The sequence below is a fragment of the Anolis carolinensis genome, unplaced genomic scaffold (genome assembly GCF_035594765.1).
Source record: "Anolis carolinensis isolate JA03-04 unplaced genomic scaffold, rAnoCar3.1.pri scaffold_10, whole genome shotgun sequence".
NCBI lineage: Eukaryota > Metazoa > Chordata > Lepidosauria > Squamata > Dactyloidae > Anolis > Anolis carolinensis.
Genome location: NW_026943821.1, coordinates 17,388,717 through 17,405,693, shown reverse-complemented (window position 1 = coordinate 17,405,693; position 16,977 = coordinate 17,388,717). Strand labels below are relative to the sequence as shown.

The 16,977-nt window shown below is 42.2% G+C and overlaps 1 protein-coding gene across 2 annotated transcripts in view; it reads left to right on the top strand.

Annotated features, from left to right (window-relative positions):
* Positions 1–16,977, top strand: part of kmt2b (lysine methyltransferase 2B) — a 33,757-nt gene that overhangs the window by 2,127 nt on the left and 14,653 nt on the right. Inside the window, exons 2-17 of one of the 2 annotated variants that reach the window (XM_062962664.1) lie at positions 390–521; positions 1,183–1,345; positions 2,478–2,718; positions 4,072–4,127; positions 9,670–9,915; positions 11,107–11,201; positions 11,879–11,977; positions 13,199–13,312; positions 13,637–13,783; positions 14,069–14,164; positions 14,283–14,400; positions 14,512–14,625; positions 15,077–15,261; positions 15,818–15,910; positions 15,998–16,087; positions 16,278–16,351. In XM_062962664.1, coding sequence (XP_062818734.1) covers positions 390–521; positions 1,183–1,345; positions 2,478–2,718; positions 4,072–4,127; positions 9,670–9,915; positions 11,107–11,201; positions 11,879–11,977; positions 13,199–13,312; positions 13,637–13,783; positions 14,069–14,164; positions 14,283–14,400; positions 14,512–14,625; positions 15,077–15,261; positions 15,818–15,910; positions 15,998–16,087; positions 16,278–16,351 — 2,063 coding nt within the window. Of the gene's footprint in view, positions 1–389; positions 522–1,182; positions 1,361–2,477; positions 2,719–4,071; positions 4,128–9,669; positions 9,916–11,106; positions 11,202–11,878; positions 11,978–13,198; positions 13,313–13,636; positions 13,784–14,068; positions 14,165–14,282; positions 14,401–14,511; positions 14,626–15,076; positions 15,262–15,817; positions 15,911–15,997; positions 16,088–16,277; positions 16,352–16,977 lie in introns of both variants that reach the window. The other variant, XM_062962663.1, reaches the window with a different exon arrangement.

Sequence of the window (16,977 nt, the reverse complement as noted above, 5' to 3'; positions counted from 1 at the left end):
TCACAGGGAATTTAATAGCTATGCTGAGAGTGGAAATGATTGCTACAAGCTCCAATCAAATTCTTATTTGCTGGTGTCTGCCATTAATAGCTTTCAAGTTTTTATCCATATCTACCAAAGCCCGAATGCTGGGCTAGGGATAATTTAGTAGATTCTAAATCAGAAGTGAACTGTAAGTCATGCTACCTCCCCCCCCCCAATCCCCTTTTATCCTCTTGATATCTAGATTCTAGATTTGTGAATTGTAAATATTGTTGTGGCCTTGCCTGCATTCAGCAGAGAACTCACCACTTGTGGAAATTCTTCCATCTTTATATGTTAGATTTTCCCTTCATAGACAGGTCTCTTGGATCAGAAATGCCAATATGACATATCTGTCTTCCTTATAGGGATGCCAAAGTGTCAGGGCTGGTGCCTTTGAGATACCAAAGGTCCCAGCTGAGAAAACTGTGACTTCTGAAGTGAAAGCAGAAGAAGAAGAAGAAGAAGAAAAAGAAGACAGGAAAGATGCCAGAAATCAGGTAACTTGCAGATGTATTTGTTCCTGTATTCAAAGGTGGCATTTAAGTGAATGAACTGAATGTTGAGGCATGTGAAATTTGTATACAAAACTATATTAGCTTGGTCTGCCTATGCTGCAAGAAAGCTCTCACATCACAGTTTTCTTCTTCGCTGTCTGCCAGGCAAATACTAGTTCGGGAACAAGGTTGTGGCCGTAGTTTTCTTGGACTACAACTCCTTATATTCCTGAATTTTGCTTAGGGAATTCTGGGAATCCTAATCATAGGGTGAAAGAACCAACTAATCCAGTCCACTGCTATTTAGAAATATATAGCTAAATTCCTTTCTGATAGGTGGCCATCCAACTGTTTCATGTCCTCCTATGAAAGAGTCTACCACTTTACAAGGTAGTCCCAATTCCAAGCACTAGTCAGGAGTCGGAAGTGGAGAATGCATGGCTTTCCAGAGGCCATTGGATTACAGTTCCACTCATATCTATCTAGCGTACCCATTAGTGAGCAGTAATGAAAGCTAGAATCCAAGAGCATCTGGAAGTCCACACATTCGCCATCCCTGTTCTAAGTGATAATAAAAATGAGTGATGGGTTTGGTTTTAAAAGCCAGTTTTTGAGACTTTGTTTGTCTTACTAATGACAGCTCTTAATTGCTTTTCTCTTTCAGGGCCAGGAATCCCCAGTGCAAGGTCCTCGGATTAAGCATGTGTGTCGCCATGCCTCAGTGGCCCTGGGACAGTCTCGGGCCATGGTGCCAGAGGATGTGCCACGCCTCAGTGCCCTGCCACTGCGGGAGAGGGAGGAGATTACTGTATCACCCACAGTGGAGGGTGAGTGGCTCTGCGGTGAGCTGACTGGATGACCTGCTTCCTCTTCCTACCCACCCTCTATTTTCATGGGTGGGCTTGATAACCTTTGTGCTGAAAGCTCACCAGTTACTCCATGTGTGTTAATATGTGACACTCCCAGTATGGCATAAAAGATGAGAGTTGATATGTAGAAGAATGAAGTTATTACAAGGAGGTTGGGAGAAAATGAATTAACTCTAGAATGATTGTTATAGTTGCTTATATTCTTATAGTTACTTCACATACATTACTTCTAAAATACATTACTTCTAAAATCTATGTTGCTGAAATTATGCAGACTTCCTGTTGCTTCACATTATTGCAATTGCTGGTCTTGATCATGACTTCAAAATTTCCAGATATTTTACTGCTCTTAGGAGGTCTCCTCTGGTATTCCCCCCCTCCCAAAATCGACACACTAATGAATATCTGATGCATTTTGTTAATTCATAATTTTGCATCTTAACCCAAAAATCCTATGGCTGGCCATTGGTTGGAAATGTACCTTCAACTAAGAAGATGTTAACTGAATACATAATAAAGGAATCTAATGCATATTGAGCTCACATAATTCTCACAACTGTGTTGATCTCCTGACATCATCATCCTTATTGCTATTATTATTATATTTATTTATATCCCACTTTATGTCTCTTAATAGAGATCCAAAGCAGCTTTTCTTGATGGAATGAATTTAAGAGGAGTAGCTGCGACTGCTTGCTCCAACCGAAGTAGCTTTTCCTCACTCTCAACAGTAGCTGCATATCTAATCAATCAAAAATATGTGGCCTCTTGCACATAAAAACTACCATTGTAACAGCTCTAAAATTAAATACATATTCAAATGGTCTTTTTTTCTTGACCTAATTGGTGAATTGGCCCCATTTGTGATCTAATTCATTTAATGTGGGCTAGAGTCCCATCCTGGTAGAAAGGCAGGATCTTAGATAAATGTCGTTGATACAGCTGTTCTTTTCTTTTTATTTATATCCTACCTTTCTCCAGCTTGGAACGTAAAGTTTTACATGTAAATATATTCCAATGAAATTCAAAGATACATACAGGAGTAGAGACTGCGGCTTTGGGTTATCTTTCTGGCCTTTCTCTACCACAGAAACCTCCTCAGCCTCTGAGAGCGAGAGTGGCCTCCAGAAGCAAGTGAAGGTAGAGACCAGCATCAAAACTGTGCCACCCCCAGTGCGTCGCCACGTGTCCCACCACCATGGCAAGAAGAACCGAATGACACGCTGTGGGAGGTGCAAGGGCTGCCTGAAGCTGCAGGATTGTGGGGAGTGCAACAACTGCCTAGACAAGCCAAAGTTTGGCGGACCTAACACCAAGAAGCAGTGCTGTGTGTGAGTGTACCTGAGGGATCCCCAGTTCCAACCTTATAATTTTGCTTAGCAGATTTACCTTTTTATGGTCATTAGGAACTAGAACCGAGAGATTCAGGTTCAATGAACAGGAGAGTGAAGTCAAGATATTATAGACTGGGGCTCTATGGGATCTGCAGTTGTACAGTAAAAGCATTTAATTCACTTCAGGATGCAGAATTGGTAGTTACTTCTATAAAAGCATATTTATAGCTTTTATGAATGGGAAGATTGGCATGAAAAATGTACCTCTTCTATTTAGGTCAGGAGTGGGCAGCAGTTGAAGGTCACCGTGCCCCCCCCCCCCCCAAACATTTTTGCTACTATATATCTCCAAACATTACCAAGTTGGAGACACTATCGCCTTAATTCTTCCTAGTCAGTTTTGGTCTAGGAAGAGGTTCGCTGTTAACTACTAATCTACTTTTAAGAACATAATCATAGCCATAATGGTTTAGAATTCAGTTCATATAGCGGCCAACTAAATGCCTCTAGGAAGTCCACAAGCAGGGCAATAGTATATTTTCATGGTAGTATATGTTGCAATTAGTCCTGGATGCTTGATTTTTTAATCTCTTCAGGTTACAGTATTTATGAGCAGCCCTGGAGTACATAAAATGAGTCGTTTGAATATTAAGGTGGGAAAAGTAGTGGATTGTACTTCTGGGAGCTGTGCCACATAGAGGAAGTTCTTCATCAGAACTGTAGATGCATGCCAAGACAGATGGCTGTCCTTATGTCTTTAATAAGTATGCAGAAATGAAAATTCTAATAATATGAGGATGACAACAACAATAACAGAAATCCTACCCTTCTTTTGAGTATCTTGTGGCAAAATATGTGTCCACCTTCTGTCTTTATACTGCAGTCCTCCAGCCTAAGAGTAAGCAACCCATTGCTCTGCAGTTATTGGACTAAGGCCCTCATAATCCATGACCTGCTATCTCAGGTTGATCAGAGTTATAGTCCAACATCATCTGGAGAGCATCAGGTGGTCTACCCGTCTTAACTGCAACTCTGTGCTGGCTCTTACATCATCTTGCTAGCCTTGGTTGGCACTACCAAGATCAATAGGCCTCTTATTTGTATGGCCAACCCCTTAACTTTTCACCTTTCTGCTTTTCTTGCTTCCTGAGTCATCAGGCCTGAACAATCTCTTTATGGACATAGCTTGGAAATTCATTGCACCCCAACTCCCAGAATCCCCTAACCAGGATGAGGAGGGCTATTGATTGTGGGATTCTGGGAGTTGTGGTAAAACCTCCAAAATCCCTTTCCAAGCTGGTTTGGAGATAATTTCTTTCCTCTGATACTATATATCTGGCTTACTGGCAGGTATCGGAAGTGCGACAAGATCGAAGCACGTCGGGTGGAGCGGCTGTCTAAGAAAGGTAACAGTTGAGTAGCTATAAATGCGTGGACTAATCATGTTCTACCGTGAGTTGGGTGTGTGATTATGTGTGGTCTCTTTTTTGTGTTAGATTTTCATTAGACACGATGTGACTTTCTGATGTAGGGACATTGTTGGATATGTTTATACTTTCCTGTAATTGTGTTGACTCCAATCCTACACATGTAGGGTGGGAAGGGCAGAATCCTGTACTGAATATCCAACTTGGATTGCATGCACTGATTTCTACATTTTACTGCAGTGGTTTATATTCGGCACTTAATGTCCCAAATTGCCTGCATTTTGGTGGGCTCTGAAAACTTTGTTTAGATAGGATTTTAATGTTTAGCAGTTTGCCATTTAAAACTTTGTATAAGTCTGAGGCTGCTGTGTTCACTGTCTAAATTGTAGATTCTTGAAATTGTGTGTTTGATAAATTATCATTGTCTTACTGATTGTTGTTTTTGTTTGTTTTTATATTCTTGTAAGCCACTTTGGGCATTAACTTTTTGTGGGAAAGTAGCACACAAATGCCATTGATACAACTACAGATTTCTCTTAATATTGTATAATGGTGGGTTATCTTTTGCACATTGTGAGAATTTACATATTAAATGGTTACACGTTGTTATATAGCACTTATTTTGTAAAGAATTTGGTATCTAAATCACTTGCCATTTAACAGTGGGTAGAGCACAGCCCATGAGAAGATGTGGTATATGTGCTGAAACAAGTTTGGTTCCTCTGAATCCTTTTGCAAGTGTTAGGGGAAATATTGCTGTTTTGTATGTTTTCCTGAAGCAATTGCCAATAATACTTCTAAATTACTCAATGGAGAGGGGGAAATCTTTGCTTTCTAGATGTTTGCCTCACCTAGTATGACCAATGGTAAAGAACTATTGGAATTCAGAATATCTAGGTGGCCAAAGATTCTCCATCCCTGCTAAAAAGAATGGGAGGGAAACCTTGTGGGATTGCTTTGTTCTTTTACTGAGATGCTCTGTGAGATCCAACAGTTGAAAAGATGCAAACATGGTGGGTGAAAAAACGAAGCCATTTATATCTTTCCCCCCTGCGTAACAAGCATGCATATATGTGATAACCAGAGTTATACAGATCAGGGATTCTCAAAAGCAGTTGTTAAACAATTGGCAGTTAGCAACCCATGATGATCTCCAGCAAGTCACCAAGAAATCTTGATACAGCTTCTCCAAGCTGTGAGAATGCTGAGAGCCAGAACTATAGATTATTACCGCTTACAGATATTTCACCAAAGTACTAGCAGCCATATTTTTATCTTGGTTTTAGGAGAGGGAACCCAAACATGGTAACCTAAGTGAAAAATTGGCAGTGGGAATGTAAAAATCTATCCACTCATCTGCATGGTTCATATGGCTGCCAGATTCGTTTCTAAATACGTTATTACATAAAATATATTTAAACCACAGGAATCAGTGCATGATATTTATGTTAGCAGCCAAGCATTGTATTTTTCTGTCTTGACTGTAGTCTTGCAGAACACAGATATCTTGTGTCAATTGGATGACACAATATTTTCAGCCCATAAAACAGCAGGTGTCCTTGATTTCAGTCCAACACATGTTCTGTGCTGCTTAGAGCACAGCTAGTTGCCTCATTCCAGCTTCCAGCATATTATGAAGAATCCTTAAGGAACTCTGTAATGTTATTTTCTTCAGAAATGTCATAAGGCTATGTGTACCTGCTTCATGATTTATGGAAGTTTCTTTACAGATACCCTTCCTTTTTGTGCAAATGCATCCATCTCAGGCCCTCCAAGGATGGCGGCATTCATAATTCCTCTAGCTGTGCTGGCTAGGGATTCTAGGGATTTAAGTCCAGAAAGAAGACATACTGTAGTAAACATTGTCCTCAACCAAAATCACTCTCGAGGCTTTGATCCAGCTGTGATTTTTTTGTGTCAGGAGCGACTTGAGAAATTGCAAGTCGCTTCTGATGCAAGAGAATTGGCTGTCTGCAAGGACGTTGCCCAGGGGATGCCCGGATGTTTTGGTGTTTGTACCATCTACCTAAAGAACATTGGAGTAGCCATTCCCTAATTAGGTTCTCTTCAAATCTCATTACTCCACACTTGGCTATCTTTCAAATGGGCATTCAGCCCAACTGTTCTCTTAGGGAGTGATCTTTTTAAAGTTCTTCCTTGAAAGAAAGGGTGTATTATATCAATTTCCCAGGTTGTGGCCTATCTGAGACATTGACCAGAGCCAGCCCTGCCTTGCTTCAGCAAGGCAGCTGCATCACATAACTTCTGGTCTTTCCTTGGATTTTGGAGCCCTATTATCCCTTATTTGTCCTTCTTTGAACAATGGTTTCTGGGTGTAAATGAGATGTGGGGAGCTATAGCAGTAGGGCATTTCCAAAATTAGCATATTGCCTTCCACCCCAGATATTTTCAAGTTACCCCTTTTGGCTTGGATGTTCCTCTAAGCTTATTAGTTCAGTCATCTGAGGGCCCTGCACTGCAAAGATAATGTCACATTCCCAATAGATTGTTTTCTCAAGTGAGGGATTTAAAAATACTTGGTGTCTCCTGTGCTACTGCAGGGGGCATGGAACCTGAACTGCCATCAATGCTGTTGAGGAGAACAAACTGTGATCAAATCTCCAAAATCAATTTGTCTACTGCTGTGTTTAGTCATGTGTTCCTTCTGACCCCCTCCCTTCCCTTTCTGAGAGCAGATTGTGTAGGATCCTGTTTTGTAGCACTTTTAATTATCAGACTATTAAAATATTGTGGTCATCATCTAGTGTTTGTATACTGCTTTCAAATATTTTAAGTACTTCACATACACTTTCTTATGTCAACACCTAACAACAATCTTGTGAGGTAGGATAATACTATCATCCCCATACAGGAAGGGTTGGGTGCAGAGTCAGAGAGCAGGTGGCTTCCCTAAGGAAAGGTAAGACTTGTGTAGCCCAAACAGCTGGAAGGCACTACGTTGGGGTGACTGACATACACAAAGCATTAAAGAATGTAGCACACATCCAGGTCATGGATTTTCAAATAAGTACCAAAAACAGGTTCACAAAAACTTTCAACGTCCATTCTTTCCTCCACCCCCCCCCTTCCAGGAGATTTTGTGGGTAAGAATAAAGACATTTAGTTGTTATATGCAAGCAATTAAAACTTTCATTGATTTACCAGTAGATTTTAACCTATTTTCTGTTCACCCTTGCTTTAAGTAATTCCATGATCAAACATACCTGCCATCGTCACATTGTTTTCATTATCCTCATCTCAGTTCCCTTTCTTTTCTGTTTGTGTATGTTGACTTTTAGATTGTGAGCTGTTTGGGGCAAGGACCCAATCTTTTTCAATGTGCAAAGCCTCATGCACCTTGATTTTCCTGTCTCAATTGTAATTCTACCCAGAGCTCGCAGTGTTTACCTCTTTGGACTGTAGCTTGGGGCATCCCCCACCTAGCAGGACCAGTGATCGTTCTGACTAGAGGATTCTGGGTGCTGTAGTTTTTAAAAAATGCTCATAAGTTCAAACAACATGAAAAAAATACTTGTAAACACTGGAATATACTGCAGTGGTGCTAATAAACAACTGAGGGCAGTGGTTTTGTAACAGTGTGTAGAAAGAAAAGACTGTCCTCTGCTGGCTGATGTAATAAAGTATCAGGTAGCTCCCTGGCCATGTGGGAGGTGAGATAGGATCTCTCCTCTGCCTTGGAACTTGGGGAGGGGTGTGTGGAAAGGAAGTGGACAGAAATCAGGAAGGGGTGGAGTTGGCTCTTGCATGGGAAGTCCTCACCATCTGAGCAGAGCCCGCCTGGGGTCTTTGTGTGGGGGAGAATGGCATAACTTGCCTCCAGACTGAAGAGATACTGACTATGTGAGCAGACAACCTGGGGAAGGAGGCTGAGTGTGGGAGGGGGGTCTGTGGGCACCTAAGGTCAAAAGATGGGCTGGATTTTGTGGTCTCTGTTCTGGGTAGGGATGGTTCTCCTAGCTGTGCCTTGAGCCAAAGCTCCTGGCTTCTTTCTCCTTGGGCTGGAACAGATTGGAAGGGAGGGAAACTAAAACATCCCTGGGTCCTATTCTGTAGCAAGACTTTGAAATGTTATTTTTGGGGTATGTTGTCCAAAATTCCCAGGTAGAAACCCATGACCGTGGTGATTGAAGGATTCTGGGTGCTGTAATCCAAACAGTTAACTCTTCCATGTTATGCTCTTAGCCCTTATCCAATTGCTGTTTTTGTCACTTTTTACTAGTCATAGTTTGTTTTTCACAAGACATATATCCAGCACAAAGAAAATTCTGAAATGATTAAAGGAAAGGTGTTGTTGTGATTACTTTTAAAAAGCAAACTTATTCAGAAAATTAAGTATTATACTGTTTTAAAGACTAACAAATCTCTTGAAACATTAACTAGGTCCTGCTTTTGTACAGAGATCAATCAGACAACTAATCTTTTAACGTGCCAGAAGGCTGAGACTTTGCTGTAATGAACTAGGACAGTTGTTTAATTTAATTCAGAGTTCCTATCGAGTTCATAGTCTCATGCTGCATCTGCCATTCTGGATTTTAATATAGCAAAGTTGTGCTCTGATAACCTGTCTGGACTTATCTTGCCTGTTGGCCAAAGTCAGTGTGTGGGAAGATTGACCAGTGTGTGGGAAGATTCCATCACATTCACATTCCTCCCCCTCTTTCAATTCTTTTGTGTTGGAAATGCAGTAGTTAAAGGGGATAACCAAAAACAAGCAGCAATTTGGCAACCTATTGAGAGAGGCAGTTTGGATGCCAACAGAGCTATTATTAAGTCAGAGGTAAATGGAAATTGCATCAGATTGCTAGAGCTGGGGGTGAGGGGCTCTGGCCCATTATTTCAAGGAGTAGAAGAGGAGAAGTGGATCAGGTAAGTGAGCTAATGATGAGTTTGTCTTAGGTAGCTAAGCACAGTTGCTACGCAGTGTGTTACATTATTTTATTTTATTATTGCATTTATACCCTACCTTTGATTCAAGGAACTCCAAAGCCAATTGTAGTTTTCCAGTTCTTCTTCACCTGCTACTCTTCTTGTGCCTGCAATTACCCTTAGGGAGAAATGCTGTCTATCCCAAAGTCACCTAGTGAGTGATACTTTGAACCTGGATTTCTATAATCCTGGTCCAAAAAGCCCTGAAAACATTCCATTGCATCAATAAAGCATCAGTCTGCACTGGCTGTTGTGCTTAATCCTGGTAGTGCTCCCTCTGTCTGCAGCAGAATTTGAGAAATAAAAAGGGACTGCAACTTTTGAAATCCCCAGCCTTGGAAAAACACAACTTTTTTGGACTGCAGCCCCATGGTTAAGGCAGTTGCAATTAAAAATGAACCTTTCCTACTCGACACATATCTTCTGCGCATACATCAAAATGGGCTATCCGCTTTGTGATGTATGTGATGGGGGCAAGAGATGAATGGGAAGAACTGGTCCCTCCCGGTTAGTACGCACAGCCAGTTGAAGGCAGCCTGTGAGGCCCCCTGCTCACCCCTGCCTTTGTCTTCAGGCCGTACAGTAGTGAAGGCCATCGTTCCCTGGGATTCGGAGGACTCTCAAGAGGCCTTCCCAGCCCCCTTGGAGGTCATACTGGGGGCCACGGAGACGGCCGAGCAAGACTCCTTGTTGCAGCGTAAGTCAGCCCGGCGCTGTGTCAAGCAGAGGCCCTCGTATGACATATTTGAAACCTCCGACTCTGACACAGAAGCAGTGTCTGGTTCAGCTACACATCGCCGGAAATCCTCACGGGACTCAGGTGAGATGCAAACTCTTGGCTGTTTTATCCATGACTTCCATGTGGGGATCTCTGCTGGTTCTGCATGTAGGTAATAGCATATGTCAAATATAATGAGCATTGGATAGATCACATCAGCTTTAGTTTCTTAGACATGGTTATCCTGGTTTCCTGTGTGTGATATTTGGCATGTGTTCTGTATCTCAAAAACTAGAGCCAATAGGGAAAATTGCTGGCATTTTTTAAATCAACAGGTCAAATGTACAGAGAAACAGGACTAACATTTGAGACATCAAAACTCGGGTTGGCCAATGACATGGAAATGTGCCTACAGGAGTTACATGCAGAGCTTAGAAATGTTTTTTGATAACTGTTCCTTGACACCTCTCATTTGCACTAATGTGTATGCAGGTAGGCTTTTGCTAGGATATTTGGTCCATATGGGGCCCCTGGTGGCACAGTGTGTTAAAGCGCTGAGCTGCTGAACTTGCGGACCAAAAGGTTCCAGGTTCAAATCCCGGGAGCGGAATGAGTGCCCGCTGTTAGCCCCAGCTCCTGCCAACCTAGCAGTTCGAAAACATGCCAATGTGAGTAGATCAATAGGTACCGCTCTGGCGGGAAGGTAACGGCGTTCCATGCAGTCACATGACCTTGGAGGTGTCTACGGACAATGCTGGCTCTTTGCCTTAGAAATGGAGATGAGCACCAACCCCCAGAGTCAGTTACGACTGGACTTAACGTCAGGGGAAAACCTTTACCTTTACCTTGGTGCATATTAATATGTGAGAAAGAGAAAAATTGTTTTATAGCTCTGGAGCTAAGTCAGGAATCATAGATCACATCCCTTCTCCTTTGCCGCATAGGAAAATAAAGTTCCAAGTATATGCCCTATTTGGAGATTGCTGAACACATTCTGGAAGACATACTCCCCCCCCCCCCCCCCCCGATCGCTCCATTTAAACAGCACAGCCCCCCCCCCCCCTTTTGCATCGTACAAGGCTAATGCCATGTTCCTTCAATCTAGACAATTATTCTCCTATTATGTAGCCACAAAGTTCATTAGCTTTTTTAGCTGCTGCATCACACTGTTGACTCACATTCAGTTTGCAGTCTACTAAGGCTCCTAAATTCCTTTCACATGTACTGTTTTCAAGCCAGGTGTCACACATCCTATATGGCTTGTTGACCTGCAATGTGTTACTGTCTTCCCAGATTTACTTCCCATGGATTCTGAGGAGCAAAGTCGACCCCGAAGAACACCACTGCAGCCTGTGGTACAGCTAAAAGCCAGGAAGAAGCCTGAGAAGGTGAGGCTTCAGTAAGAAATGAGTAGACGAGGATAACGGCAAACATTGGAAGTTACTTTTTACTGGAACTCTCAGAATCCCATAGCAAGTTTAGAGTAATTGGCAGTTGGTGCCCTTAGAGCAGTAATTGTTTTGGGTTGGACGATAGTAGAGCATTGGGACTTAAAATATTACAGGTCTGAAATATTAAAATATTAAATGTCTGAATGTTTTTTTTTTAATCAGGCCAAGGTACTAGAACTACTTGTACTTTTATAGCTCCTCAGGATTGTAAACAGATGGACTTTAGTGGATATTTTACTACTGAAGGAATTAGACAATGGTTTAGATTTTATTTGATGGTTTTTCTATTAGCTTTACGAAAGACCTGCTGCTGGTGAGAAAGCTGCTAAAGCTAGTTATTTGATATGGGTGAATAGTCACCTGCATTTTTGGTTTCTTCTTGTAGTCTCCATTATGGAGATTGTCACGATAAATGACTGTGGTTCAATATTTATAATTAAATCTTTGTATGCAACATCGCAAATAAGGCAAAAACCTTGTCTTCAACGTCTGCTGGTCTAAGGAGATAAGCCATTACCCCATTTGGGAAAATGTAGAATATATTTATCTCCTGTTGTGTACACACAAGGTTTTGGAACAATCTCTTACCTTCTCACTGCCCTTGCTTTTTGTAGGATCTCACCAATTCTGGCACATTCCGATCCTTCTCCAATGGCTGGAATGGGAAACAAAAATCCACAGATGGCATCCACCGGCTCAGGGTTGATTTTAAGGTGAGAGTGTGCCTTGCCTGCCTGAAAGACATCTGGGGCCATTTCACATGGCACAATTCTGGTGCTGTGCTCTGCTATAACTATTATGGCAACGTCCTGCTAAATCCTTGATTTTATAGTTTTTTGCACTTTGAGAGCTTTTTATTGAGAATTCTAAATACAGGCAATCTCCAATTTACAAACATGATAGGTTCTGTAGGTTTGTTCTTCTGCTGAATTTGTATGGAAGTCTGAACAGGTACATTTTTGTGTAATATATGTATTTTGGATAGCATAGGGAAAGGCCAACACCCCTGTGGCATTTGTTTTGCTGTCTCTGCCCTAGTTCATAAGATTTCTCCTACTTTGTGTCCCTGTGAGAATGGTATTTTGAAAAATTAGGCTTGTGGAAACAAGGATTGGTGATAAAGCTTCAGTGAAAACACTTTTCCCCCATGATAACTCTTTCAGGAGTGAATTTCCCATCGTAGCGGTAGATTTCTCTCACTTCCTGTTGTCTCAGCCCCGTTCTTTATGAGTCAGTTGTAAGTCAGATGTAACTCTGAGACTGCCTGTGCACCTTTCTAATCTGCAAATGCCAGAATGTCACAGGTTGTTGCTAAGGCAATTAAAGTTGAATTATTGCATTGTAAGTGTATAGTGTGAAAGGACATGAATTGAGACAATGTCTAAAACCTCAAATAAGCTGTCTGGGAGAATGCAGTTCTCTTTGCGGGCTTCCCCCTTTAATCTGATCTGGTATTATTTTCTTGTTTGTGACACACTTCATCATATCATCAGGTATGATGGTTGGGAAAGATATGGTCCTCGGGTGCTACTGAACTGGAGCTCCCCATATACTTCTATAGACTGTGTGGCACAGATGGGACTTGAGATGTAACAGTGTTTTGAGTGCCATAGGTCTCTTGATTTGTTAGGATAAACAAATCTAGTAGAGTGTGAATGGTGATGGGAACATTACTAGCTGTTCTCACTCTCTGAACATGCTGCCCTATGGAGAGCACAGAAAAGGCTGCAAAGTGCATTTATACCTTGCTCTTCATCCAAATGTCTCCCAAAATGGCTAAAAATTGCTTTTATTCAAACTTCAAATGCCTTAAAGGGATAATTTTGCCACATTTTTGATACCACTGTGGACTGTTTAAGATCCAGAAAAGGCCCATTGCCTATATGGCTCTGAAACTTTCATAGCAACACTCTTCCCACATTGGTGTCTTGTAGGAAGACTGTGACCTGGAGAACGTCTGGCTGATGGGTGGCCTCAGCATCCTCGCCTCAGTGCCGGTGACCACACAGCTTGTGTGCCTGCTCTGTGCTAGCAAGGGCTTCCATCAGGTGCGTCTGAGAAACAGGATGGAGGTAGTTGGGATGTTCAGATGGCGCCCACCTTGGGAGAAAGTGGTCTGGGTGGGAGAGAAGAGCTTAGGTTACTCACCTTTGATGAAATGGGATGGAATGGCATAGGGTTTTCAGAACTCGGGAAAGTTTTGGTTTTTTTAATTCAATTTCCTAGAAATCACTGACTCTGAGAGATTTGTAATTTAAAAAGGGAATGTATTTAAATATCCAGATTAAAATAAAAGAGGCTTCAATGTGCAAGGTTTTCTGTTTCTGTCAACCATGCTTGTCTAATGCAACTGTCTCTTGTATCCCTTGCAGCTTGTGTTCTGCCAAGTATGTTGTGACCCCTTTCATGTCTTCTGCCTGGAGGACGATGAACAGCCACTGCCTGAGCAGGAGGAAAGCTGGTGTTGCAGACGTTGCAAATTCTGCCATGTCTGTGGCCGCAAAAACAAGGCATCCAAGGCAAGTGGGGAGAGTTACTCAACCTGGGTGTTCTCTGCAGGGAGTGTCTGGGACATGCCTTAGAGTGCGGTGGGAAGCTCCTTCCTTAGAAACTTTTAAATAGAGGCTGGATGGCCATCTGTCAGGGATATTTTGATTGTGCTTTTCCTGCATGGCAGTGGGTTGGACTAGTAACATTACATAAACAAACGAATGAATGGGATTCTGTTGTACTTCCTTGTGATTCCCATTCCAAACTCCTGGATAACAGTTTGCTCCCCTTGTCCTTTTCTTCCACTGTTGCAGCAACTACTGGAATGTGAACGTTGCAGAAATTGCTATCACTTAGCTTGTCTGGGACCCAACTACCCCACTAAACCCTTCCGTAAGAGGAAAAACTGGGTAAGTATCTGTCAAGCACAAAGTTTCCGAGTCTAGATAATGTCCCTGCCTAACATCCACTCTTAATCCTTCAGACTTTTTTCATGTTTCATTCATTGGTCGTCTTCATGCTCATCAGGTCTGTTCAGCCTGCATCCGCTGCAAGAGTTGTGGGACAGCTCCAGGGAAGAACTGGGACACTGAGTGGTCGAATGACTACAGCTTATGCTCTGCCTGCTCTGTGCTGCATGATAAAGGTGATAAATAGTGGGGGGTGACACAAAGCCTTTTGAAGGGAAAACATCAGATGTAATCAGATTGTCACAAGAAAGGATCCATTGATTTTGTCCTCTCACTTTCCCATCCAGGAAACTACTGTCCAATCTGCTTGCACTGTTATGAAGACAACGACTATGAGAGCAAAATGATGCAATGTGCCAAGTGCGACCACTGGGTTCATGCCAAGTGTGAGGGGCTTTCAGGTTTGTGCTATTGCCCAGCTTGGGCAAAACATTGCCCAGGAATATTTTGTTTATTTTGTGTCTCAGGTTAACTGCAGGGAAATAGGCTTGATTTTGGGGTGGGATTGAGGTAAGAATGCCCAAAAGCCACAAGTAGCCCAAGAGCACAAGCTGTGCTCTTCTGTTCCGCACCAGAGTCCCCTCCCTGGACACACAATAACTCTTCTTCCCTATGCAAACATACACCGGGATGGTGGGGTTGGAAAAGTTGCTACAGGTGAGAAAATGACCAAATGAAAGAGACTTTTTGTTGGGCTGCCTGTCTGAGATAATTTCTACTTTAGGGGAATCCTCACCACTCCTTGCACTTGGTAGAATGAATCCAGCATTCATGTAGGAATATCAGAAGAGCTTGTCAGTTGTAGGATAAGGACTGAGCTTATCTGATCTGGTTTGCTCTCTTTCCTTTAAGACGAGGGCTATGAGATCTTATCCAACTTGCCGGAGAGTGTTGTCTATGCTTGCCGGCCCTGCTGTGGCAGTGACAAGGCGAAGTGGCGAGAGGTCCTCAGTGTGGAGCTGCGGAAGGGCCTTCGACAAGTGCTTCAGGGACTGATGAGCTCAAAGTGTGCAACTCCACTGCTCCAGTGTGCGCAGGTATCATCTTTGTAAGCCCTATCCTCCCTCCCTCATTCTCTCCAGTCTGACACAGGGATGGCGAATTCAGAGCTTTAGATTTTATTATGTATGGATGGATATTTTATTATTAATTTATTTTCCTTATATTTATTTGTTGCATTTGTATGCTGCCCTTGTCCCGGATTGTGTTTTATCTCTCGGTTTTAACCCTGTTGCACCTCTTCTTGAGCTTCAAGGAGAGGCAGAATAATAATAATAATAATAATAATAATAATAATAATAATAATAATAATAATAATAATAATAATATAATGGCTGCCTTCAAAGGGCTGCCACATGAAATGACATCGTGGACCAGATTCTGTCTGTGGACCTTGAGTTTGATACATGTGCCTTAGAGGAAAATGTTATATATTCTAGATACTGCCATGGCAAGGCGTGCTAACATAACATCCTCTTTTGTGTTTTACTACCCAACTAGTCTCTGTGACTGGTGGAAGGGACTCTGCAATGGAATTCAGACTAGAATAGATCTTCTCACTCCATTCTTCTTCTCTCTCTGCTTCTTTTCCAGTGTTGCCCAGATGATGGTGTGAGGGTTCATCTGCGGCCCTGTGACCTGTGCACGGTCAACAAGCTTTTTGAACAAGGTCACTACTCATCTGTGGTGAGTGTTGGGAACAGGTTCCAAGGCGAAGCTGGTAAATAGAAGCTTAGCTTCTGCCCTCTGCTTAGCTTCTTTCTCTCTCTGCAGCACAGCTTCAATGAGGACATGGTAGGAGTCCTTTTGGGGCAAACAGAAGATCAGCAGAACAGCCTTCTTGCAAAGGCACTCTATATTGAGGTACTCTGTATGATATGGATTGGTGGCATGGGTCCCGGGCGGGGTTAACTTGGTCCAAAGCTGACTTGATTGGGAAATGGAAGCAGGACTATGTGCACACATGTTTGCATGTACACTTGTGGATATGTACTGTGGAATACCACCTCTTCAGCTATAGTGATGATATGATTTGTCTTTTTTCTCCTTCCAGCTAATGGGAAAGTTCTTCAGCTGGTTTGATGCTCAGGATGAAAAGCACTGGATACGCAACACCACCCTTCCCAAGTGAGTGTTCAGAGGCTGAAACTAAGGTCCAGGCTGAAAAGCACTGCAATGTGGTTTAAGCAGAGGACAGGGAGGTCTGAGACTCCAAGTGTACTGGAATTTGTATGCGACTTTCTATCTATAACGTTCTGGGTGTTTTGTTAGGAGACAAGTGGGATGTAAAGAGAATTAACAAATAAGAGTAAATAGAAGTATGGTACTTCCTACAAGAATTAGTGAGCTTTTGCAGAGGAGTTTGAGTACTAAGAAAACACTCCTCTGTGCTTCGTGGCAAACCTCTTGATATAAAAACTATATAGGCTATTTTGCTAAAAAATATCAACTACTACAACAGAATAGAATAGAGCTTGCTTATGTCAAGGGAACATAGTATACTCAGCCCATTGTTTTTTATTCTTATTTGCAACATTTGTAGCTCAATCTGTATCTTTGAAATAATCTTGTAGGGTGAGTTGTTGTTGAGTGTGAGACCAATAGACGGGAGATCAAATACAGTTGATCTCTTGGTATCAAGAGGCTAAATGCATCTTTACCAAACTGCATGTTCAAATGATTTCTGGCTCTGTCCTTCCCCCAGCCCCTTAAAGTTCAATTCCTGGCTTCGGGCCATTACTACTATTGCCCTG